Raw genomic sequence first — 24,440 nt, 5'->3', positions numbered from 1 at the left:
AGCAGCAATATCCTCTTTGTAACGAGGTGACCAGAACTGAACACAATATTCTAGGTGAGGTCTTACTAATGCATTGTAAAGTTTTAACATTACTTCCCTTGATTTAAATTCAACACTTCTCACAATATATCCGAGCATCTTCTTGGCCTTTTTCATAGCTTCCCCACATTGTCTAGATGAAGACATTTATGAGTCAACATAAACTCCTAGGTCTTTTTCATAGTTCCCTTCTTCAATTTCAGTATCTCCCATATGATATTTTTAATTTTCTACAAATTTCTAGAATATTTTTTTCACTTGGGAAAAAAAAAAACAACCCAGTATTTTAATGCATTTTAATTCCAGGCTATAAAGCAACAAAAGAACTGCTCACATGAATAAATCATTACTGTAGTAATACTGGTGTAACACTGCAGTTAAACATTCTGCTGTAACCCAGCTGAGACTGATTCATACATACATGTTAATGAATACACAGGACACATGAACCTTCAGCCTGGCTATCAATTGGGTTTTACATTTAGGTAAATGTTTATAAGTCCTATCTAGCAATCGTATTTCAATACTTTATGAATTACAATATAGGACCTACACATTATCACTGTATAAATGACATATAGACAGTCTCTGACCCCCTTTGTGAAACACCAGTCAAATTCCCGGATGTTTTTAAAGCAGCCAGGCACTCCCCTCCCCTGCAGGTTTCCAGGGTGGAGCTCTCTCAGGCGGAGTGTAATTGTAGCTGCAAGTCAGACTGGACCGACAGCTTCACACTGCTGGGTGTGAGTGAGAGTGACTGTGTGTGTGTGTGTGTATATCACTGTGTTTGTGCACTCTGTGTGAATATCACTGTATGTGTGTGTGTGTGTGTTAGGACTAATAACTCCTAGAACCTCTATAAAATAAATCTACAATAATCTACAGTGGAATATCAAACAAACTAAAAGACCTGCCCAGCAACACAGTGCACTGCATTGGAAAGTAGCTGCATGTGCTGGGAAGGGGGGTACGCTACAGTTCAAGTGCGTTCGAGAGAGAGAGAGAGAGAGAGAGAGACAGGAAGGAGGGAGTGGGAGAGAGAGAGAGAGAGAGAGAGAGAGAGAGAGACTGGAGCCCTGCAGAAACGTGCTCCCCAGGGTTACACCACGCCCTGTGCACAGCACAGAGAGATGCGGTCTGTTTCTCTGTAGCAGGCTTTATCTCAGCCCAGACGGGCGTCTTTCTCTCATGAAAAGCAGAGTTCAAATCAGTCAAGCAGCTCTACAGAATAGCAAAGAACTGCCCCCAGCCTCCGCCCCTTTCCATCTCCCACAGCCACTCCCATACCCCCAGGGCAAACAGCAAACACCCAACAACTGCTCCACCGCTGACAAGCAGCAGCTCAGCACATCCCAGGGGGGCCAGCAGCAACAAGGACAAGAACAATCGCACGAGATCAGGAGCAGAAAGGTACATTTTACTCTGCTTCATCTTCTGTGTGGCCTTGCTGCTCTCGTAATCCTTCTGCAAATGCAGTTTAGCTACAAAACGAAGTGTACAGGAACTCCTGCACTGTCTGCAACCAATGAAGAGAGAGACGTACAGCCATGGGAAAAGCATGAGGGAAAAGACACAAATACTATGATAAACTTTAGGGTTTAAGAAGTGGTCTAAAGAAAGGACTCCTGTTCACACGGTGTGTGTGTCTGTGTTTTGTGTTATTTTATTGAAAGGACTCCTGTTCACACGGTGTGTGTGTCTGTGTTTTGTGTTATTTTATTGAAAGGACTCCTGTTCACACGGTGTGTGTGTCTGTGTTTTGTGTTATTTTATTGAAAGGACTCCTGTTCACACGGTGTGTGTGTGTGTTTTGTGTTATTTTATTGAAAGGACTCCTGTTCACACGGTGTGTGTGTCTGTGTTTTGTGTTATTTTATTGAAAGGACTCCTGTTCACATGGTGTTTGTGTTTTGTGTTATTTTATTGAAAGGACTCCTGTTCACAGTGTGTGTGTCTGTGTTTTGTTATTTTATTGTGCTCCCATGTTATTTCAGACTCTCGTCTGATTCACTGGTATTCCACGTTCACAGTAAATTGCACAAGTGCTGTCTCTCCCTGTCTAAGGGCCGTCCCGAACGTACTGCTTTCAGTATTTCCTGTTCTTTCACGTCTCTTTGGGTTTGTTTTCTCTTTAACTTCCATTTCCTCTTTTAACGAACGTCCTGTGATGTATCCAGACACAGATCCCGGGACTAACCCAAGACATGTGTTAACTGGGCGGGGGTGTGGAGCACGCATCTGTCACACACGTGTCCCATCAGCACAGTGGAATGAAGCACAATGAAAGCATAGCAAAGCCCAGACACGTGTGATAAAGCATATTAACAAATAAACCACGGCAAATGCACAGTGTAACCACTGGAAATGGGGGGGAAGCGGCAAAATGAGTGTGTTTCAGTTTGCTATGGAATCGCAGGCTGGAGGCTGGCTCCTGCAGACTGTAGTAACTACACTGCAGCACAGGGGCTTGGTCAGGAAGAGTCAAGGCAGGTTCATCTGGTCACTCTGGTTCAGGTTTCAATGCAACAGAGCCTGACTGTCTGCTGTCCAACATCACTGCTCTGGAGTGTAGCTCTACTGTAAATTAGAATGACTTATTCAGAATGTTCTCCCTCCCTCGAGGACTTGAAACTTGAGTCAAGAGTGCTCAAAACAACCTAAAAAAAAACAAAAAAACCCCCATTAAACTCAAATAACTAAAAATAAAATTAATAAAACTAAAAAAGACAGAAGCTATATATATATATATATATATATATATATATATATATATATATATATATATATATATATATATATAAAATCTCTCACCTCCCAGCTAACTGTGTTGTTTGTCTCTCAGATCACACTGAGGAATCCCTGGCACTTGAAGCATGAGGTGAGCTCGAGGGGATCGTGATGAAGGAGGTGTTAGTCACTCACTGAAATGGGGTGCTTTTCCCTAGAGCAGTCTCTGGCTCTCACGGGGGTTTTCAATGCGTTAGTGTGTTCACAATGTTAGGGGTTTACAGAATTGAATACAGCATGGATTTTGTCTTTTATCAGAGCTGTGTGTGTTGTCTGCAGAGGGTCAGCTGCAGAGGATGTAGTCAGCGAGGAAGCAGAGCGGCACAGTCTCACAGCATTACTGCACGGGGGTTCCAATGGGGTTTTTTTTTGGGGGGGGGGGGGGGTTGTGCTATTAATTGAACATTTTTTTGTTTTCCATTTTTCTTGGTGGTTGATTATGTAGATTGCTTTTAATATATTTTTGATATGATAAAGGGGTGTTAAAAGTTCAGTTAGAGATTCAGAGTGCACAGCCGAAGCCTCTCTCTCTCCTCTCTCAGTTCAGTTAGAGATTCAGAGCGCACAGCCGAAGCCTCTCTCTCTCCTCTCTCAGTTCAGTTAGAGATTCAGAGTGCACAGTTGAAGCCTCTCTCAGGAGCAGCTGGTCTCCAGTCCCTCTGCAGCTCTTCCAGCAGCACTGCAGGGCTCTAGCAGCTGATTCCAATGCAGGATTCACCCGTCAGTTCCAGGTACCCTCTCAACACCCGCTGCACAACATCTCCACCCGGAGAACAGCTTACAATGGGATTCTTGCACAGTACCTTTATACTTATACCATGGTTACCCTGCTTTGCCATTTTTTTAAATATATGTTGTACCATACCTATGCTTTCCCTGTGGTTTATTACTTTCCTATGCTTTTACTGTGGGAAACTTCTCAGGGCACTTTCTCTCCAAGCAGATCAAATAAAATCCTTTCAGGTCTACCTTCTTACCTCTGGGAAAAGGTATTTAAAACCTTGCTTATCGCTTTAAAGACTTACTGCATGAAATAAAACCACAATAAAGTGGTTACTACTAAAAAATATTATTAGGATTTTAAAAAAAAATGGTATCTTCTTGCCATGTTTTAAATAATAAAATAAATACTAATATTAAACTGGAAATATTTTCTGTGTTCATCTAATGTGGTTGCCAGGAGCTGAGGGACGTTGGGAACGAACAAACGAAAACAACAGCGGAGCTGGAAGCCAATAAGAGCAAGAACCGCTACCAGAGCGTGCTGCCCTGTGAGTGGAGCGAGGGTGTGTGTGCGTGTGTGTGTATCTGAGCGTGCTGCCCTGTGAGTGGAGCGAGGGTGTGTGTGTGTGTACCTGAGCGTGCTGCCCTGTGAGTGGAGCGAGGGTGTGTGTGTGTGTGTGTACCTGAGCGTGCTGCCCTGTGAGTGGAGCGAGGGGGTGTGTGTGTGTGTACCTGAGCGTGCTGCCCTGTGAGTGGAGCGAGGGTGTGTGTGTGTGTGTGTACCTGAGCGTGCTGCCCTGTGAGTGGAGCGAGGGGGGGTGCATGTACCTGAGCGTGCTGCCCTGTGAGTGGAGCGAGGGTGTGTGTGTGTGTACCTGAGCGTGCTGCCCTGCGAGTGGAGCGAGGGGGTGTGTGTGTGTGTGTACCTGAGCGTGCTGCCCTGTGAGTGGAGCGAGGGGGTGTGTGTGTACCTGAGCGTGCTGCCCTGTGAGTGGAGCGAGGGGGGGGGTAACTGGGTCCAGGGTTCAAGACCTGTCGCTGGGCGAGTCTCTGCAGTACGATTTGAAATGTGGTCTACGTTTCTTTCTTTAGTTCAGAGTGATCCGAGGGGCAGGCTGTCACTGTACACAGCGATCGCTCTCCTCCACAACTTTCACTTTGCTTTTGTTTTCAGACGACCATTCCATTGTGAAGCTGACCCCTATCGACTCAGAGCCCAACTCAGACTACATCAATGCCAACTTCATACCGGTGAGAGCAGCTTTGTTACCGACAGTGTTGTGTAGTGTGTGTGTGTGTGTGTAGGGCACATCCATACTCATCTAGTGTGCGCACTGACCCTGTGCCACTGTGTGTGTGAGTGTGAGTTTGTGTGTGGTTGTCATGAATCTGCTCCTAGCAGCCGATCAGCTGATAATACTACTGACATCAGCAAAAGACCCGTACTTGCCTCTCGCCCACAGGGCTTGCTCTTCAGTTGAATGGCAAGTCGTTCGTCTTTGATGTGCGATTCACGTCCAGCCCTCGCCTTTCCATTTAATTCAATGGGCTGAGATGCCAAGCCATTCCACTGTGCTGACCCTGCTGTGTTTTGCACCTCTCTCTCTCTGCAGGGTTACAGCTCTCTGCAGGAGTTCATCTGCACTCAGGGCCCCCTGCGCAGCACCATGACAGACTTCTGGAGGATGGTGTGGGAGCAGAATGTGCGCAGTGTGGTGATGCTGACGCTGTGCAAGGAGCACGGCAAGGTGAGTGATCCGCCGAGCAGCCAGCCCTTCCTCTCGAATTGATGATGATGATGATGATAAAGTGCCCGCTCTCTCGTGCACCCAGGTGCTGTGTGAACCGTACTGGCCAGCACTGGACTCCACACAGGGGTACGGACAGGTGGAGGTCACCACGCTGTCACAGAGCTGCAGCCAGGACTGGAGAGTCAGCCAGCTGAAACTTTACCACGTGAGTTTCAATTGGGACTCAGGGCTTGGTGATCACGGTGTTGAGGTGCAGCGCACTTTTACAGCAGTGCCTGGTGAGTCGTGCCAGTGCTGTTAGGAAGAGGGTGGGGCTGTGCAGAACAGGCATGACCAAACGCATTGAGAGTGTTTATGAAGCAGCGTGCCACTGGGTCTGTTTCAGAGCTCCACGCACACAGAGAGGAGGGTCTCCCATTTCTACTACACTGCCTGGCCGGACTGCGGCGTTCCCCGGACCCCCGCCTCAATGACCTCCTTCACCGAGCATGTCCGGGAGCAACTTAACAAGACCGAGGGGGCGGGGCCGACCGTGGTGCACTGCAGGTGAGTGAGCCGAGCGGAGCAACGGATTCTCCAGGCAAGCCCAGAGCCCGGTACAGGAAGACGCATTGAAAAACTCACTATTTTAGAGACAGATTTCAAACAGCATACGCAGCGCATGGAATTCTACTAAAGCGTTTCTAAGCCTGACGATGTCTCACCATGCAGTGCCGGGGTGGGCCGCACCGGTACCTTCATCACCCTGGACTGGCTCCTGCAGCAGCTGAAGTCCGGCAGCGCCGTCGACGTGCCGGGAATCGTTCACAAGCTGAGGCGCAGCCGCTGCCTGATGGTGCAGACCCTGGTAAGAAACCTGATCTGAAGCTGTGCGCTTGCAGCGCGATGTGGTACGCAGGCCTGCAGTTCACTGTGTATTCGTCAGGTTGCTAATAATCCGGGAGCAGCCTCCGCACTGTGAACAGCGCAGCTTTTGTACGGTGAAAGACATTTCAAATCGTCAACACTGAGGGACTTGAACAGCAAGTTAGCAATCTCATCAACCGCTCTGCATATAAAAAGCAGAACATAAGAACACTTAGAAACAGGACGAAGTTTGCTTTCAAACCTTGACCTGTCTCCTTCCACCTGTCCCAAGTGTATACTGTAGAGTACCTGTTGAGTAATGTAGCAGCTCTCGATTGAAACACCCCCTTCACTGCCATGGACTTCCTGACATGCTTGACTCCCAGTCGTGTCTCCCCTTTTCCAGGATCAGTACATATTCATACACACCTGCCTGCTACTGAAGATCACACAGGAGGGACAGGCTGCAGCTCACAACCAACAGTAAGACTTCTTTAAGTGTCCCTGTTCATTTAATCTGTGGTTCTGCTGGCTGGGGAGAGGGAGTACAAGGGTTACAGGTTTATGCGATTAGAGGATTAGACGCATTGGACATTCGTTAGTGTGATTTATTCAGACTCTGGAAAGCAGGTATATTAAAGGGATGCTTTATATTATTATCTTCCTTTTCCCAGGATTTATTTTCTGTATCATGAATTGCCATCCTTTAATGTAACGGAGGACGGAGGAGCAAACCAGCGACCCCACAAGCATTTCAACCACTATGCAAGAGAGCCAGGATCGTCTCCATTCATGTTTATAGAGAACTGAACCTCATCTCATCAATGGGGGACAGAATCTGTCACAGTGCATCACACAACACTAACTACTGCAACAAAAACAGCTTCTGAAATCTTCTATTTTCAGTGGTTTAAAAAAATATATATATATTAATCAGTATTGCCTGATACAGTACTGTGTAACTATTTCAGGACTCTCATCACAGACGACGATGTGCAGAGAAGCAACGGAGAATAAGAGGGTCCCGGTTCATCTCTACCTGTACGGGACCAGACAACTGACACCTCCAGCCCAGCGCTGGCTGTCCCAGGGACCAGACAATCAACACCTCCAGCCCAGCGCTGGCTGTCCCAGGGACCAGACAACACTGCTGCTGTTCGGTGGGGGAGACAAGGAGCAAACCTGGACTGACAGTCCTAACCACTGTGGCTTCTTAATTCATCTTCATACCTCATTACAAACAATCCTTCCAGGCAGATAAATACACGACCGCCTTAGGACTATTCATGGACAACCGAAGGTAAGGTAATCCAAGACTAGTGCCAATCAGGGGTCGGTGAATCCATCAGAGAAGAAAATACGCAGTGAAGAGGTTGTTTTTCATGCCACAAAAATATCTTGATCAGTAGTCCTCAAAAGCATTCTGTCTCTCTCTCTCTCTCTCTCGACATTTAACTAAATTATTATTCCAGAAAGTCGAATAAAATGATGTTAATTCAGCATTCACACAGTTTAAGAAAGGAAAAAACCCACCTCAATAAAATAATCAAATCAGAAACAAAGCCACTCAGTTATTGAAGCTAGGTGCCGGTAAACCTTCTCAAGCTAGGTGCCGGTAAGCCTTCTCAAGCTAGGTGCCGGTAAGCCTTCTCAAGCTAGGTGCCGGTAAGCCTTCTCAAGCTAGGTGCCGGTAAGCCTTCTCAAGCTAGGTGCCGGTAAGCCTTCTCAAGCTAGGTGCCGGTAAGCCTTCTCAAGCTAGGTGCCGGTAAGCCGTCTCAGGTGGTTTCCTTTTCCTTTTACAATCGTGTTGTGCTAATGACCACATGAAAGAAACAGCAATAATCTTGTACTAAACAAACACTTTTACTACATTCATATTTCAGCAGTTATCTTTCATAGGCAGAAAAGAACGTAGAGCTCTTTCATTCTAAACCTCCATTTGTATCAGTGCTGGATGCAGTTGTTCCCAAAAGCAGCCCTTGTTTACACAATTACACTGAATTGACAGTCAGTCTATCGCAGCAGGAACTACTTTTTTTGTAATAATAAAAAAACAAAATGATAAAAACCTGCGAGTTGGATATTTATTTCCCATTCCTTTCACCTTGATCAATACCTGTTTGCTTCACTAAATATTTTGGTATCCCTGAAAAGACACATTGTTCCCTCTTCAAAAAAATGCCCCTTTAAGTTCAATAACAGCTGTTACCCATTCCCTTCTGAACGGATGGGCCTGCCTGCACTGTGATTCAATGACAAACGTTTCCACTAGAACTCTTTCAAGACACTTGCAGTGGAGACGTTTGTCACTGAATTGGTTTCTTTTCGCGTTTCCTAATTCAGCACTGTAGTGTTGAATAGATATGGATGAGGCCAGCACTGTGCACAGCGTCGTTCCTCCACTTTCCACCAGAACGACAATGAATACCCACCACGAATTTAGAAAAACAAACATTCTCAATCATACACAGCTAGCGATGAACCACGCAAAGCCATCCAATAACAACTTTGTTTCACTATACATTAATTCCATTTAAAAAAAAAAATTAAATAAAAAAATTAAAAAGTAGTCTGATGTCGATTACTTCTGCAATGTAAAAACGGAACATTACATTTTCATGAAATGGCCCTACCAGATGAATGTGCTGTATGAATTTGAATAGAGATTGCATTTCAAGGTTGGGCAACATTGCCAGCTTTGCAGAAGCAATCAATTCTTTCAGGAGTTCCCTTTTTTTCTGCACCAGTCGAGGGAGACAAAGCAGCCATCACCCACACTGCATCAATACGCATCACCCCACTAACACAGGTCATAGCTGTACAAAGTACTCATTGACAACACATCAAACACTCGTTCACCTAGAAGTCCTAATACTTTGACAGCAGAGAACACTGAAGTGTCTGCGATCGCTGCTCCACAGAGCTGAACTGCAGTGGTGTGCACTCTCTTCCTAGTGCACAGGGAGGCAGTGTTACTGCAGCCATGCCTGAGACGTGCATCCTGCTAACGGCTACATTTAGAAAACCAGACATTAACAAAAAAGACTGCAGTTGAACAGAAGAATCTTTTAGTATGTCTAAATGGAAACAGGCATGCACACTGCCCTCTATCGGCTGCCCAGCGTTTCTTTAGTGTGCACACTGCTCAAAAAGGGGGCCCCTGCATGAACACACCTGCCTCTCATAAACGCAGCACAGCTGCTTGCTAAAAGATACAGTGTTAAAGCATGAGCAGAAATCTACAGAGGCAGCATCTCAGTAAGGTTGCCGATAGTCAGCTTTTCAGTAGATGTTTTTTGTTTGTCTTTAAAAACTTTACTACCATAAAACTGCCAAAATGTTGGGCCTCCCTGTAGATGTGTACACATGAGGGATATTCAGCAAGGTGAATGCACGGGGCATCAAAACTGTCGTACAAGTCACACAGGCAAGAAGAAAAGCACGCACACAGACACACTATACAAAAGGCATGTTTGAAAAGACGTGCTGCCATTCTTGATAAAACGACTAGAATACGAATACATACAAGAGGAAAAAAAAAAAACAAGAGTGGTCTCTTAATTTTATCATATATAATACAGGCGTGTATGATACAATGCAGCTCTCACAACCCGACAGCGTGGAGTCCACAGTTTGCTTGGCTGGCTGGCTGGTAAAGTTGATGTGTTCACAGGGAGTGGGGATTACAGGTGTGGGGAAGGGGGGGGGGGGGGCGGGCGAGGAAGGGGATCGTCTTCAATCTTAAAAAAAAAAAAAAATCCATAACACACATCTTTAAAAAAAAAAAAAAAAAAAACACAAAAAAAACAGAAAACCCACTTTTCCTCTCTTCTGGCTGATAATTTCGGAAACGTTCCTGACAGCCACTGCTAAAGGTTCGCCTGCGACTTTGTTCAACACCACTTCCTTTAAAAGGTACCTTGTGTGTTTTTACTCCCAGAGTGTCGTCCATCTCTCTCTCTCTTTTTTTTCCTTTGCAGTGCGTCTCGTCCAGCCTGCTAAGAGGAGGGTTGTGGCTTGCTTTCTGTAATATCTCTCTATATATATTGAATATCTCTTCCCCTTCCTCGCCTCACGTGTGTTCAAGGAGGTGAATTCCCCACAGCACAGCATAGACAGGGGCCTTGTTTGCATGTGTTTCTTTATGTTGTATAAAGTTAAACCAGACCAACAACCCCCTTTTGATAAAAAAGAAAAAAGAAAGACACTGCTGGCCCTTTAGCATGATTATTATAAAGAGATATTGGCTGGCGGCCCCCTTCCTTATTCTAGAAGATGCACCTCGGGGATTTTTTGTTTGTTTTTAAATATAAGAAGCCTGAAAGGGGCTCTCACCCACCCCTCCCAAAAAAATACACCGACTTCAAAAAGAAAAGAAAAAAAGAACTGAAAAGTCAGGCAACTTTCTTCTTCTTCTTCACTGTCTGTCTCGCTCGCTCGCTCGTACTGGAGTCCGTGGGTTTGTCGTTGTTTTGGCAGTGAGAGGAGGAGGAGTTTGGGGTGTTGGCTGAGCAATGGGAAAGGGGCGGGGTGTGGAGACAGACCCCTCCCCCTAGTGCAGGCTCCCCGTCGCCATGGCGATGGCCTCCTGGATTTCCCGCACCATGAGGATGCGTGTCAGCATGTGTTCCAGCTGCTCCCTGCTGATTGGCTGCGTCGAGTACCAGATCGGGCTGTTGGGCGCCACCACGGGTTCAGGGGTCAAGTAGAACGTGTCATTGCGCCCCTTTACACTCTGCGGGCTGAGAGAGAAGGGGCTTTATTAAAAAAAGAAAAAACACACACAAAATTTACAATTAAACTTGGTACTAAAAAGTCAAATTCAATTCCAGTCCATCATCTCTCATGTATAGATGTCAAACAACCATGACAAAAACCTTTGAATGCACTGCAATAAAAGTAGTTGTACAGAACAAGCTCCCTCAATCTGACAGGGGCAGGGGCTGACAGCGCTAGGGCAGGGGGTGTGGAGCCAGTGCCCCCTGCTGGCTGGGCAGAGCACTCACCATTTAAAGAGGTAGAAGTCGTAGAGTTTGATTGGGCAGCGCAGCGGGTTCTCTGGGTTCTCTGCCTGCTCTGCATACATGTCATCCGTCACTGAGAGAGAGAGAGAGAGAGAGAGAGAGAGTCACGCAGCTCCAATCACTGCATTACTATGGAACCACACAAATATACCTAATGCTCCAATCACATTTCCAGAGAAAGGAGAAGAGTGCACTGATCCGTCTGTGACTACTACAGACTCCCTGCTCAACATGGTGCACAGAGCCTAGAGTTAGAAGAGACAGAGAGACAGACAGAGACAGAGACAGAGAGAGAGAGAGAGAGAGAGAGAGGGCTGACCTTTCTGCCCGACGTGGTGCATGCCCGCCCCCTTGAGGTAGCGGATGCTGGTGCTCTTGTCCTTGGGGTTGGAGGGATTCTTCTTGGTGTGCCGCAGCACCTTGGAGAAAGCCACCTTCATGTGCTGATCCACTGTCTTCAACAGAAAGTACCTGCACAGGACACAGGGGGTGCTGTTACTCCGCAGACTGCACACTGCAGCGCACAGGCATGATCACAATCCATCCATCTAACTATTAAAACATTCAACAGTGCTGACTTCAGAAATACTGAAAGACACCAAGGAAAGACTGTCGAAACAATTATCATTGAAGTGAAGTCTACCAAGACACACCTGAGGTTGTTACCTGTACACTGTGGCTAATCGGGCTCGTATTAAAACCTGGAATGGGTGCAAGAGAAGTCTTATTGCCGTCCCTGTACTTGAGCTGGGGTGCCCCTATAGTGTAAGAGGGAAGAGTGAACTCACTTTGTGTTGAAGAACATGAGTGTGGTGAGCAGCGTGGCAGGGGAGTGAGCACCCAGCTGTTTACACTCCCACAGCATCTCCTCCGTCACGTGACTGGGGATCATGTAACCTGAGAGAGAGAGAGAGGGGGGGGGGGGGAGAGTCACAACACAGACTGACACGCACAGCCAGACAGCGGGGCAGCTGTTAAGATATATGCATTTATTTCATTTAGTTATTCTTATACCTTTCTGCATTCGCGGCACTAAGATGAGTTTCCTATACTTTAACACATGTTGTAACCGAATCAGAAAAAGCCCTCCAATAATTTTTGTATACATTACTGCAACATATCTTTAGTGTGTGTGCAGCACTCCACTGAATGAAATGAATTATCCAGCGCTGAACACTTGCGGCTTGCATAGCCTATATTCGGGCTGCCTATTTCTGACGCTGGTTAAACATGTAGACGCAATCCTAAGAGTTTAGCACGTGGAGAACACGTGAACATCTTGAAGGCATGAGCTCTGGGCTCAGATCTTACATGGTAGAAAGTGGTGTGCATGGTGCTCAGTGGTGGTTAATGAACACACGCTGCCATCACCTTATTAAGTTTCACACGTGTGGCACCTTCTCTACGAGATCCCTACAGACCTCAACACATCAGATGAACCCACGTCAAAAGTTACAGTATTGATTGAAGAAAAACAAAACACAACAGAATCAAAACCAAACAAACCTTGCCATACTGTTTTAGAGAACGTCCAGTTTGAGCAGCAGGGAGCCGGCAGCAGGGCGGCATTGTGAGGTCAACGCAGCCAAACAGCGTGGAGAAGAGGAGCGGGGAGACAGTCGGATTAGGGTCAGATTTCAAAACTGGGCAGTCAAGACAACATTGGATCCAATCCCAGAGCCATCCACCTGGGGTTAGTGCAGCGGCTAGGACACCCTTATAAAGGGACTGCACTATGGCCAACAAAGCGACTCCACTAATCTTACATTCGCTACACAGGGCTCAGCGTGCGCACAGCAGCAATAAAAACACATGCATGTATTTGTCATTTAAAACCAGGGTATCTGGTACCACGTTAGGTTAAAGAAAGTTCTCAGCTTTCATGTCTTGCTCTCAGGAAGTTACACTTCCCAGGTCACTTCACCTCAGCAGCGTCTTCTGGGTCAAAGCATGTCAGTCAAAACAGCGGACAAGAAGCAAGCCTTTAAAAGGGATGGAACTGCAGGACTATCTGAACACATGGTTTGAAAACACATGTCATTAACCTTGTGCAGTACCCAATGCTTTAAAAGAAAGACATGTTTACTGGAAGTGGACATTGAGACCTCGATTACAATGGGAATGCAAAGCAGGTTCCAGGAATCATTGTTAGCTGCAACTGCTTTTAAAACAGAGCGTGCTGGTTTGTGTAGCCCGGCTCAGGGCTCTGTAGTGGGCTCGGTGGGTATGCACTTCACCACTGGTTATAGAAATTGTATTGACATTAGCTGCAGACTGTATGTCACACTGTGAGCCATTAGTATAGCAGACTAATGGCAAGCCCAAAACCTTTAGCAATCTGTGGCTATGTACAATGTATAGTCATAACATTTGGAATGCCAATAAAAATGTCTAGATTTTGATTAGAAGTAAAAGCACCGAATGGCTGTACACATTTAATTGCTGTAACATGTTATAATATACATTACATGACTCATAGATAAGATATATGAACAATACTGCAATAAAAATGAAAATAAAAATAGATATATTAAAAGACGGGTATGGGCCGGTTACAGAAAACCAAGCATCTACTTGCACAGGAAAGCTCTCAAAGCGTCATCGCTGACCAGATGGAGCCCCCCCTTATTACCACACACGAGAGAGGCATGTGAACAGGAAGCTGGCTCTTCAGATCTACTGGGCTTTGCTGGTCCTGTTCTTTTTGAAAGGGAGAGTGGGCAGTGCTGGGGAGTGTTGGGAGGCTGGTTGAGACTACCCTGCAGAACAGACTGGCGTTCACAAACAGCTGGCCAGCAACGTGTTATCCACTCAACAACGTTGGAAACAGTGAATTAGTGTGTTGTAAAAGTCTTGTACTTGTACAATGTACTGTGAATGATCTAATCATGAAACAAGGGAGCATTGTACTCAATGGAGAAGGTTCAGATACATTTGGTTGCACGCACGCACACACGCATCCTCACACTGGTGTATCTAGTGCTGTTGCTGGCTTACCGAGTGGGTGAATGCGGGGCTGCCAGTCCTTCAGTACCTCGTGTAGCCACTGGGAGAACTTGGAGTAGTACGGATCTGAGAAGATATCGTCCACCCTGCCGTTCTCAAACAGGTACTGCAACACAGACAGGAAAACAAGACTCATCACATTGTGAGAAACCAGACAATCACTGTGAAGGATTTGACAAAATCTTAGCACCCTGCTGTGTAAAGAGCATATTATATATATATATATATATATATATAGACAGACACACCCACACACACACAGTAGATGCCGCTTATTAGCAATCTCTTGGACCTCAGCATAAAGTTGTTTATGAACTGAACGTTGTTATTAAGCAAGAAGCCACATTTAAAAAACTGTATGTATATGTAAAAACGATGTGTACTATAGTTGTAGAAACAGAGTACTGAAACCCCGAAGCCATGCTAGAACAGCGCCTGTGTTTAGTCTCCCACCTTCTGTATGCAGAGGAAGACGTAGTACATCACATCCGACTCGAAGGGCTCTCCCTCCAGATTGCGAGCCTCCCGTGTCATCAGACAGAGCCCGAAGTTCAGCTCGGCCACCGCTGAGGAGATCAGATCTTCCTGGAAACGCAGGGGCTGGCGTCCTGGAACACAGAGAGGTCACGGGGGAGTCACTTCACAGCCCCGACCTCCGAGAACAAGGGTAGTTAAAACTGCAAAGCTAATCTTAATGCAGTATCCTTTCCATATGTGATGCAAACTCACAAAGACATTTCACATGGCTGTATAGCATGTATCTCGATAGATAGATCGATAGCTAGATTAGATAGATAGAGAATATCATTTACTGTGCTGTACAATACAAGCTTACTGGCCGCTCTTACATGGAGTGCAGCGAAAAAAATGTGATTGTATTTCACTCCGATTATTTTTCAAAGAACACAATCCAAGAAGTGGTACTGCCCAGGCCTGCCCCTGCTGCTGCTGCTGCTTATCTTTGAGATTCGACAATGCCTACAGGAGTGACCCGAGCGCCTCACAGACCACGCCTACAGGAGTGACTCGAGCACCTCACAGACCACGCCTACAGGAGTGACTCGAGCGCCTCACAGACCACGCCTACAGGAGTGACTCGAGCACCTCACAGACCACGCCTACAGGAGTGACCCGAGCGCCTCACAGACCACGCCTACAGGAGTGACCCCTCACAGAGATACTCACTGCCGATGGGAGCCAGCTTCATCTGAGACTCCTTCTCCAGGTTGCAGTTCTTGGCCTGGGCCCAGTTCTTCCACACATCCAGCCCCTCCTCTGGCTTTAAGGAGTTGGGGAGCAGCATCTCTGGAGGAGCTTGGGCTTGGGAGTCGACCTCAGCAACCTGCACCGTCTGCACCTGGAGAGAGAGAGACGGAGAGGGGGAAGAAAGCAACGTGAAAACATGAAAATGAACTGCCTGCCCAACCAAACCCAAATCTGTCATGCACTCCAGGGATGGAAATAAGACCCACTGCACAGCAGTTTGATCCATTCCTGGTTTTGCTACGAGTTTAATAAGATCCTCCTGCGCTTGTTACCTATACACTGGGGCTAGTAAAAACCTGCACTGGGTGAAGCTGCTGTGCAATAGGAGTCTCATTTCCATCCCTATACTCTGGCATTTATCTTTTACATTTAAAAGGTTTAGCCAATGAATATTAAGAGAATATTAATAACCTGCCCCTCCTTCAAATAAAAGTAAGTTTCCACAGTGCTTGAACAACCACTACTGGCATGACAATGAAAACTAACTGCACCCGAGAAACTGTTCATTAAAATCTTTAGCACACGCAGCAGAACCAGCTTCATCTAAAGAGACACACGTGTTCAACTCTGCATCAACAACGATGCGCACATACTCCCGTGCAACCAAACCGCAGATCACAGGAACATTTTCCCAGGTAGAAATGGTTCCACTTTCAATACTGACATCACAATGAAAGATATTTTGGGGGTGTGACACCATGCGAGGGTAACCGTTGCACTTGAGAAAGAGATCACTCATAAAAACACATTCCCTCTTACAGCAGAACACTAGGGGTGCAATCGGCAACCCGATTTCTTATTGGATTATCGCACAGGCATTTATCAACGATAATCGATGCATTGACATTTTATTTTTCAAAATAAAGAACAAGCATTCGTTTTTTTTCAGGCCGATTCAGGCATTCTTTTGAAATGTTTCGCCCGTAAAGCAGCTCCACTCATTTTACACAGGGTGCATCCAACGAGACTCTTGGAGGCCTAAGGTGCGTATCCTAGCAACGCGCCAACGTTATTTATCTACCGTAATAGCACTAAAAGAAGCACCACTACAGAACACACAATCTAAAAACTACAGAAGTGTTCAACTCTGCATCAACAATCTGAAGAGGGGACAGTGACCTATTCAGACATAGCAATCAGTTATCAAGAGGTCAGAGTGGGGTAAAGTGGGGAATAAATGCTCCACCTCAACTGTCAACAGGTGGCCATTACTTAGACACTTCCACTAGATCCCGTCCCCAGCCCTCACAAGACCTAAGTTCAAAACACGCATTCAAATACCTAGCACAGAAATCCACAGCTACAAAGTTTCTCCTTCTTTTAATCTTCACCGATTACACACAGAGCCTGCCCGGCATTACAGGGCTGTAGACAAAAGCTTGCATCAGGTTACAGAACAGCATTACAGCAACTTGGAAAGACGCAGAGCCGAAACTCAAGGCAGCTTTCTGCACACCTTGGAATCAGAGCCGTCCATTCGCCTCTCCACTGTAAATGTGTTGAAGTTGTATATATAGTTGTATAAGCTGCTCTCACGTTTTTCTTTCTTATATGCAACGTTATAACAACCCTGCAAGCCACCTCGTCGCATCCAATACGATTCTCACATTTAGAAAGAAATGCACCTGAAAACACAAATCGACAAACTAAAAACCCATCACCCATAAAACATGTTAAAACCAAGCGATGTCAAACGTTTGTCTGCCTGACTTGTCCCCTCACAGCTTCACTTCAGAATTCCCATGAGTGTTTTGTTACAGAGGTTCTGACTGAGCGCCCATTGAAACAAACCCCAGCAGCACAGAAGACGACTGAGGGAGCTGTACCTGTAGCTGGTGCTGCTGCTCTTGTGCAGACCCAGCCTGCTGCTGCTGCTGCTGAACCTGCTGCTGAACCTGCTGCTGCTGCTGCGGGTCCCATATGTGGACGGACTGCGTGGTGTTGGGATAAGCCCCCGCCACGGCCTGCACAGCCACCGGAATGTGGATATTGCCGTTCATGAACTGCGCCGGGAAGAGCGTCTGCACCACCTCGTCGTGGGCTGATGTGGACACCACCTGAGAGGAGCCCACGCCCTTCCCTGAAACCACCCCCACCCCGCCCATCTTGTCCTTGTCCTCCTCCAGCTTGATGGCCGTGGGCGAGCCGGCCACGTGCACGGCCCCGTAGGCATCCTGCGGGATGGCGATGTGGGTGATGTTCTGCTGCTGCAGATCCCCCCTGGTCTGGGCCGAGTACACAGGGATGGTCCAGGTCTCTCCGGTGGGGCTGGTGATGGTGCCGGTGGCGCTGTACAGGTGGCCGCTGTCCACTGTCAGCAGGTCCGGCCGTAGGGACAGGTAGCTCTGCTGCTGGCCCTGCGGGATGGCCAGCACTGTGGTCACAGGCTGGCCCGAGATGGCATAGGACACCGTGATGGGCATGTCCACTTTGCGCTTCTTGGCCGGCTGCAGGACCCCGCCAGAGCTCCCCCTCCTCTCCCCGTCCCTCGGAGAGTGCTGCTGCTGCTGCTGCTGCTGCTGGGGAGACAGCGCCCCTACTGTTTGGATCTGGATCTGCTGTCCACTCGCCGCCGCTGCTGCTACCAGCTGTGCTTGGATCTGTGTGAGGAGGAGAGGGAGGACACAGGGATTGCAATATTCCAACAAACACTGCTTCAAAATTATTTACCCAAGAAATCACCATGCTCGTGTTTGTTCTCATAACAGCATTTATAAAGGACTGCATCAAACTGATATCGCGCAAAGGAAACCAATGCATAAATGACGTCTGAAATAAACAACACACATCATAGAAGAATGGCCTTCCTTTAAGCTAGTCTACCAGGTTTCTAGTACTCCTGAGATATATATTTTTTACTGTAATATGGTATGAATAACATATATCACCCTAGACCTGCACCCTGTTCTGGAATTCAGAACTCCCTTTGTTCAGGTATATTACAGAAACGACCAGGCGCCAGGATTCTGAACAAATCCGCTGTGAATTAACTCATCTCGCATTTCATCACAGCAAACTTTTCCGACAGCTGTCATCACGCATCAGTATCCACTGATCAATACAAATAAATATAACAATAAAGACACCTGCTGGTGCTGCTGCAGCTGCTCCTCTGTGATCTCCCCGTGCTGCACTGCGAGCTGCTGGGCTGCAGCGGCGACGGCTTGGAGCTGGGAGTTGGAGAGGATCTGCTGCTGCTGCTGCTGCTGCTGCTGCTGCTGCTGCTGAGTGGGGCTGCTGTTCTGCAGGGCCTGGCTCACCCCCTGCTGCCCCTGGATCTGCCCCTGGATCTGCACCTGGATCTGCTGCTGCTGCTGCTGCTGCTCGGAGGTCTGGTGCTGGGGGGAGAGCTGAGAGGCATTTACCTGCTGCTGAGGGGACTGCTGTACCTGGACCTGCACCTAGAGAGAGGGGAGGAGGGAGAGGATGAGAGAGAGTGAGAGAGAGAGAATATATTATAATATCTGTCATTCTAGGATTACTGGGGTTTTTTTGCCTTATCTTATGCTTTATTATTATTAAACAAAAAAACAAAAATCAGATTTATATAAAAGCTGCAACGCTCTGAAGATGTGTGGCCACTAGACTGGAACTACTACAGTCGGCACTATAATAAACTCCTTTGTCTCTGCCCAGCTTCAGGATCATTAAGAGACCGTTCATACCTATGATATCAACACAGGAGTCTTACTTGCATCCCTGGGTCTATAACCCTGGTCTCGCCCTCCCCTCCCTGCTTACCGGGCATGCCAGCTCCAGCAGCGACCCTGCCACCTCGGTGCTGTCTGTGTAGATGCAGTTGGCCCCCTGCTGGTACACCATGGTAGTGGCAGCGGAGGTGGTTGTAGGCTGGAACTCCTGCAGTGCCTCGGGACCCTTGCTGGCCAGCGACTCCAGGAACTCCTTCATGCGGTGCTGCGGCACGCTGCGCGCCTTCAGACGCACGTACTCCTCGAACGAGATGGTGTTCTCCAGGGAGTTATTCATGGCAAAAAACACTGCGCTTCGGGGGGGAAAGAACACGGGGACCTGCGGAGAAACAGAGGAGGAGGAGGAGTGAGTAACCGAGGAATATGCACAAGTCAAAGCGCTTGTCTACACAGTGCGTGTCTATGAAGTGTTGTAAGCCAGTCACACACAGTGCAGGTCTATGAAGTGTTGTAAGCCAGTCACACACAGTGTGTGTCTATGAAGTGTTGTAAGCCAGTCACACACAGTGTGTGTCTATGAAGTGTTGTAAGCCAGTCACACACAGTGTGTGTCTATGAAGTGTTGTAAGCCAGTCACACACAGTGTGCAGGTCTATGAAGTGTTGTAAGCCAGTCACACACAGTGCAGGTCTATGAAGTGTTGTAAGCCAGTCACACACAGTGCAGGTCTATGAAGTGTTGTAAGCCAGACACACACAGTGTGTGTCTATGAAGTGTTGTAAGCCAGTCACACACAGTGCAGGTCTATGAAGTGTTGTAAGCCAGTCACACACAGTGTGCATGTCTATGAAGTGTTGTAAGCCAGTCACAATACAGTGCGTGTCTATGAAGTGTTGTAAGCCAGTCACACACAGTGTGTGTCTATGAAGTGTTGTAAGCCAGACACACACAGTGTGTGTCTATGAAGTGTTGTAAGCCAGTCACACACAGTGTGCATGTCTATGAAGTGTTGTAAGCCAGTCACACACAGTGTGTGTCTATGAAGTGTTGTAAGCCAGACACACACAGTGTGTGTCTATGAAGTGTTGTAAGCCAGTCACACACAGTGCAGGTCTATGAAGTGTTGTAAGCCAGTCACACACAGTGTGCAGGTCTATGAAGTGTTGTAAGCCAGTCACACACAGTGTGTGTCTATGAAGTGTTGTTTTCACATTTGACTGAGGCTACAGCAGGGCTGGATGAACAACCCATTTCATAGCAGCTTGTAGCAGTTTTACCATGTGCGGACTCTAACGGCCTCTGTGTACAGGTACCAGTCCCAGGAGTTTCTTATGAAGCCCACAGTAAAACCTGCAATGAAACTGCTGTGCAATGAGTCCTGTATCCATGCCAGGGACTGACTGTTGATTACACTTCAAAAATCTGTTGTCTGCTTTGAAACTAACAATAAAGCACAGGAAAGTCATTTGCGTTGGAAATGACAGCACATTAACACTGCACCGCTTTCTTCACCGTTATATAATAATAATGAGTTACTTGTACCGAAATGTCCATTCAAATCCGTGCGTGAAAGCTCACACCTGCTGGCTGGTTCAAAGCGACAGTGTTTTCCTCTTACACACCCGTAGTATTTGCCATGGCGATATTGTGTGCGTCCAGACTTCTGCATAAACGTATAATCAAAATGAATAGCGTTTCCTGGTTTTATAATGTACTGCACAACGAGCCCCATTTTATTCACGCCGATTTAAATACACACGATACATGGTAGCGCCTACGCATTTCATAAAATATTAAACAGAGGTAATACTTTGCACTGCCGGTATACCGTGGCATTTAGAATAACATGCAAACAAAAACGCCAGGAGCCGTTACCTCTTTATTTACATGTCGGTGTTAAAATCATCCTTAACTCGCCCAAAAAACACACACATACCTTCCAGCGACGCTGTGCAAAGAATTATCAGCAGAAAAAAAAGAAATCCGATTGTCATCGTCTGTGGGCTACTTTTTAAAATTCTACCAACGAAACAAGATTAAATAACAATACGATAAAACAAAATCCAGAAACAAAACGGGCGACTCGCGTCAAACAAAAGAATCGACCGCAGGACTGTGACAAGAGCGGGGCCTGGTGAGACAGTGCGAGTCCACGACCTCCCCTGGCTGTCAGCGGCAGGCTTTGAGATCGCAACACACGGAATGGGATTCCGCCTCGGCTCCCTTTCCCCCAACGATACGAGAAGGCGCATGAGAGAAGGGCGGGAGCGAGGAAAGCGCGCCCCCGCTGACCGACTCAAGTTCCTAATCACTCGACACATATTGTGGTTTATGAATACTATATATATATATATATATGACCTATGCTAATTAACAAATTTACGGTATTAAAAAAATAATAATAACGTGATAGGAAAACTATCATTTTTAAATAATGACTGAATGTAATTGTTCATCCACAATCGAATCGCTGCAAACACGCGAACATCTTTATTTACCGGCTGGGTATCAGCTGTGTTTGTTCCATTTTCATAAACCTTCCCCTTGTCAGTTTAACAATACTGTGATATGCATACAGTATTTTTAAGGCATATGTTACTACCACAGGGATTTTCACTGGCACGGATGCGGCCGCTTTCTTTTCTAAGTCCCCATTTCCCTTTCCCTAATGGCGAATAGGGATCTTTTTTAAAAGTGAAGCCACTGGCAGCAGTGTTTCTGTGATTTCTTACTGCTGTCAGTGCAACGTGTTCTGTCAACCTCCAGGGAGGGTAGGGCGTGTACATGTTCCACAGCTTCAAGTCATTCTTGATTTATTTTATTTTTTTATTTTTTATTATCATCTAGAATTGCTAATCACAACTTCTGATTTCTGCATCGCGATACTGTTCTGTCTTTGTTCAGCGAAACAGGTGAGGAGAAAACACACAGGTAAGATTTCATGATTTTAAGTTACCATTCGTTTCCTGTTCCTAAAAATAACATAATATAAATCAATCAATCAATCAATGAATGAATGAACCCTAGACGTTTAGTCTCATGGGTGCTGCCGCCGTGCAGGACCTGTCCATTAGAACGCGCTCCGCTCTGACGCGCGGTCACGCCACGCCCCCTCGATGCTTTAAAAGGGGCGCTCCTGAGAGCCCCCCCCCCTCCTGACAGCGGTTTAACACGTCACATGACAAGACAGGTAAACAGCACTGCATTAAACCGTAGAAACGGACCTGCAAGCACAACACGGTGCTTTAGAATCACCCCGTTCAGTCATCATATACATCACACAGACAGCTAAGGCGCGGATATACTCTGCAGGTAGGTGAATAATTTCTATATATATAAAAAAAAATCAAAAAAGCTCAAGCAGCATTTCATTTTACGCCACACCGGTGTACTGCAACAGCTAGTATAAAAGCACGTTTACTAAAATAAAAAGCAGCACACCCACTAGCCAGCTGTCACATCGCATCTCAGTCACACCAGCGCGCAGGACTGGATACGAATGAACTCATTCCGGCGCGCTCGTCCCCGGCGCCGCTGCGCGTGCACGCCCGTCCCCTCACTCGCGAGCGCGCGCGCGCCCCCGACCCCACAACAACAGCGGCGGCGGCTGGAAACGAACCCGGGCCGCGGAATAAAGCTGCCAGTCTCGCCTCCGATTCGCCCGGCCAAAGCGCCGTTTCGGGGCGAAAAACGAAGCAAAGTGTCCGATCGGCCGCCCTACACCGAGTCCCGAAGCCCCTCGTCTCTCGCAGGGCTGCTTCCCTGGACTCCCGCCCGATCAACATAGACAAGAAGCCCGCTTACCCCCGCTGAACCTCGGGCTGGGCGCTCCGCTCTCTCCGCCTCCGCGTCCCTCTCCTCTCCTGCACGGTTCCGCAAGCCCGCCTGTATCGAAGACACTTTTTTTTTGACGCGCTTATTTTCTGTTTTTTTTTCTTTTTCTCCTCAGATCTCCGTGAGCGCCATCTTACATTCAACCCCCCCGTCAGCCAATCGCGGCGCAGCTAGCGGGCCTCGCGAGAGTGGAGGGGCGAAGTGCCGCGAGACTTGAGGCGGGCTGCGCCGCAGTTAAAGGGGACTGCACCCCTGCGCGAGGAGACGGCGACCCGCACGGGTCAGGGGCCGCCACTGGACACCTCGCCCCAGCCAGCGACGGGGGCATGCAGCTGCGTGACCAGCTGAACTGCCAGCCGTGCATAAAACTCGAACCGTCACCCCGATAGTGCCTGTTGAGTTTCAGAGGCATTCTTAAACAAGAAACCTTTCGGTTGGCACAGTGCCGAGACGTGACGTGTATCTCGTAAAAACAAAACAGTGTAGTAAATACTGGAGCATTCATTCAGTTTGAGGACGTATGACATATTAACCCATGTAATCATTTAGTAATTATTCTTTTGAAAGAAATTACTATTGATTTAAAAAACAATATGATCACTACCTAAAAAAACAAAACCATCGCGGTAGAAATCCTGCACTGTTGTAATAATTGAGCGCTGTCTGAGTGTGAGATCCGCGCTCACAGCGATATTACAAGCGTAGCCGACGGGGACTTGCCTTGTTATCATTTTAAACTAGAAGTGAAATTAAGTACATCGTTAAAAAGGAGTCAGTGTGAGATGCATTGGGTATGCTGGTGGGTTCATCACTTTACAGTAAATCAGCAGTCTGTTACTGAACACAACATACACACTACCCCTTTAATAAGTGGTTCACAGCATCCCGAGTCAGAACCGGGACTCCCCTTTCATCCTGTAGGGGCCAGGCACAGCTCAGATTGGGAAGGCCACTATGAAACTACACATGGCAGAGCTAAATCAATCCGTCCGCTGTTCATGACACACTGTGTGGAGTTTGGAAGCAGCCTCCCCAGATAGGCTAGGGACATACCCCGGCTGGACGGTTGATGAAACGGACGCCTGTGCCTTTAAAGACAGAACCTGACCCATGTGTGTTTTAAGCAGTCTCCATGTGGTTTCCAACACCTCCCCTGCACTGAGCTCTGCAGTTAAGGTGGCGCCGAGGAGATCGTGTGAGAGCTCCATTGAGAATGGTACAGTGGAACACACAGCCAGACTGTGGGATCCCTTTATTACCATCAACAATGAGACAGACAGCTGGCACTTGGATATTTTTACTGAATGCACAGAGAAGTTAAGCTGATTTATTATCAAAGTTCAGGATATTTCGTACAGCATTTCCTTCTGCTGGAGCCTCTTATAATCATGAACTTTGATAATAAATCAGTTTATGTATATTTAAACTTGTTTTTATTTTTATGTACAAAGCAGCTCATCTCTCTCTCTATAAAGACAAACAGGAGGTGCTTCTGCGAGGTACTTCTTGTTTGA

The 24,440-nt window shown here is 47.1% G+C and overlaps 2 protein-coding genes across 8 annotated transcripts; one reads left to right on the top strand and one right to left on the bottom strand.

The window, feature by feature from the left end:
* The first annotated feature begins 980 nt into the window (after positions 1-980).
* LOC117963478 (receptor-type tyrosine-protein phosphatase H-like) lies at positions 981-7,496 on the top strand. Of its 4 annotated transcripts, XM_059000021.1 has the most exons (11): positions 1,368-1,449; positions 2,882-2,917; positions 3,422-3,557; positions 4,007-4,097; positions 4,724-4,800; positions 5,163-5,297; positions 5,383-5,505; positions 5,686-5,846; positions 6,012-6,147; positions 6,553-6,629; positions 6,821-7,496. In XM_059000021.1, the coding sequence occupies exons 2-11, from the start codon at positions 2,913-2,915 to the stop codon at positions 6,954-6,956; spliced, it is 1,077 nt and encodes a 358-aa protein (XP_058856004.1). In that variant the 5' UTR covers positions 1,368-1,449; positions 2,882-2,912; the 3' UTR covers positions 6,957-7,496. The 4 variants fall into 4 exon arrangements, with proteins under 4 accessions (XP_058856001.1, XP_058856002.1, XP_058856003.1 ...); XM_059000018.1 differs by lacking the exon at positions 3,422-3,557 and having other exon boundaries at positions 981-1,449; XM_059000020.1 differs by lacking the exon at positions 3,422-3,557 and having other exon boundaries at positions 989-1,449; positions 7,118-7,496.
* Positions 7,497-9,600: 2,104 nt separating this feature from the next.
* On the bottom strand, positions 9,601-23,048 carry LOC117412595 (transcriptional regulator QRICH1-like). 4 transcript variants are annotated; one of them, XM_059000015.1, is made up of 12 exons: positions 22,897-23,048; positions 19,184-19,471; positions 18,529-18,843; positions 17,269-18,042; positions 15,362-15,533; positions 14,630-14,784; positions 14,168-14,282; positions 12,677-12,685; positions 11,959-12,067; positions 11,490-11,641; positions 11,153-11,243; positions 9,601-10,903 (listed from the first exon to the last, which is right to left on the bottom strand). In XM_059000015.1, the coding sequence occupies exons 2-12, from the start codon at positions 19,427-19,429 to the stop codon at positions 10,699-10,701; spliced, it is 2,343 nt and encodes a 780-aa protein (XP_058855998.1). In that variant the 5' UTR covers positions 19,430-19,471; positions 22,897-23,048; the 3' UTR covers positions 9,601-10,698. The 4 variants fall into 4 exon arrangements, with proteins under 4 accessions (XP_058855998.1, XP_058855996.1, XP_058855999.1 ...); XM_059000013.1 differs by lacking the exons at positions 12,677-12,685; positions 22,897-23,048 and adding exons at positions 20,635-20,755; positions 21,029-21,348; XM_059000016.1 differs by lacking the exon at positions 22,897-23,048 and adding an exon at positions 21,029-21,348.
* Between the last annotated feature and the right edge of the window lie 1,392 nt (positions 23,049-24,440).

This window comes from Acipenser ruthenus, chromosome 25 (assembly GCF_902713425.1).
Source record: "Acipenser ruthenus chromosome 25, fAciRut3.2 maternal haplotype, whole genome shotgun sequence".
Taxonomy (NCBI): domain Eukaryota; kingdom Metazoa; phylum Chordata; class Actinopteri; order Acipenseriformes; family Acipenseridae; genus Acipenser; species Acipenser ruthenus.
The sequence above is the reverse complement of the archived record's forward strand: the minus strand, read 5'-3'. Positions and strand labels throughout refer to the sequence as shown.

What these genes read in the sequence shown, in the direction of transcription:
- LOC117963478 (XM_059000018.1), top strand. Translation starts at nt 1,228, where the DNA reads ATGAAAAGCAGAGTTCAAATCAGTCAAGCAGCTCTACAGAATAGCAAA. An exon ending in CTACCAGAGCGTGCTGCCCT is followed by an intron (nt 4,098 to 4,723) that starts GTGAGTGGAGCG and finishes TTTTGTTTTCAG; the next exon opens with ACGACCATTCCATTGTGAAG. An exon ending in GCTGCAGCTCACAACCAACA is followed by an intron (nt 6,630 to 6,820) that starts GTAAGACTTCTT and finishes TCCTTTTCCCAG; the next exon opens with GATTTATTTTCTGTATCATG.
- LOC117412595 (XM_059000013.1), bottom strand. An exon ending in TGCTGGAGCTGGCATGCCCG is followed by an intron (nt 18,844 to 19,183) that starts GTAAGCAGGGAG and finishes CCCTCTCTCTAG; the next exon opens with GTGCAGGTCCAGGTACAGCA. An exon ending in GAAGCTGGCTCCCATCGGCA is followed by an intron (nt 14,785 to 15,361) that starts GTGAGTATCTCT and finishes TCTGTGTTCCAG; the next exon opens with GACGCCAGCCCCTGCGTTTC.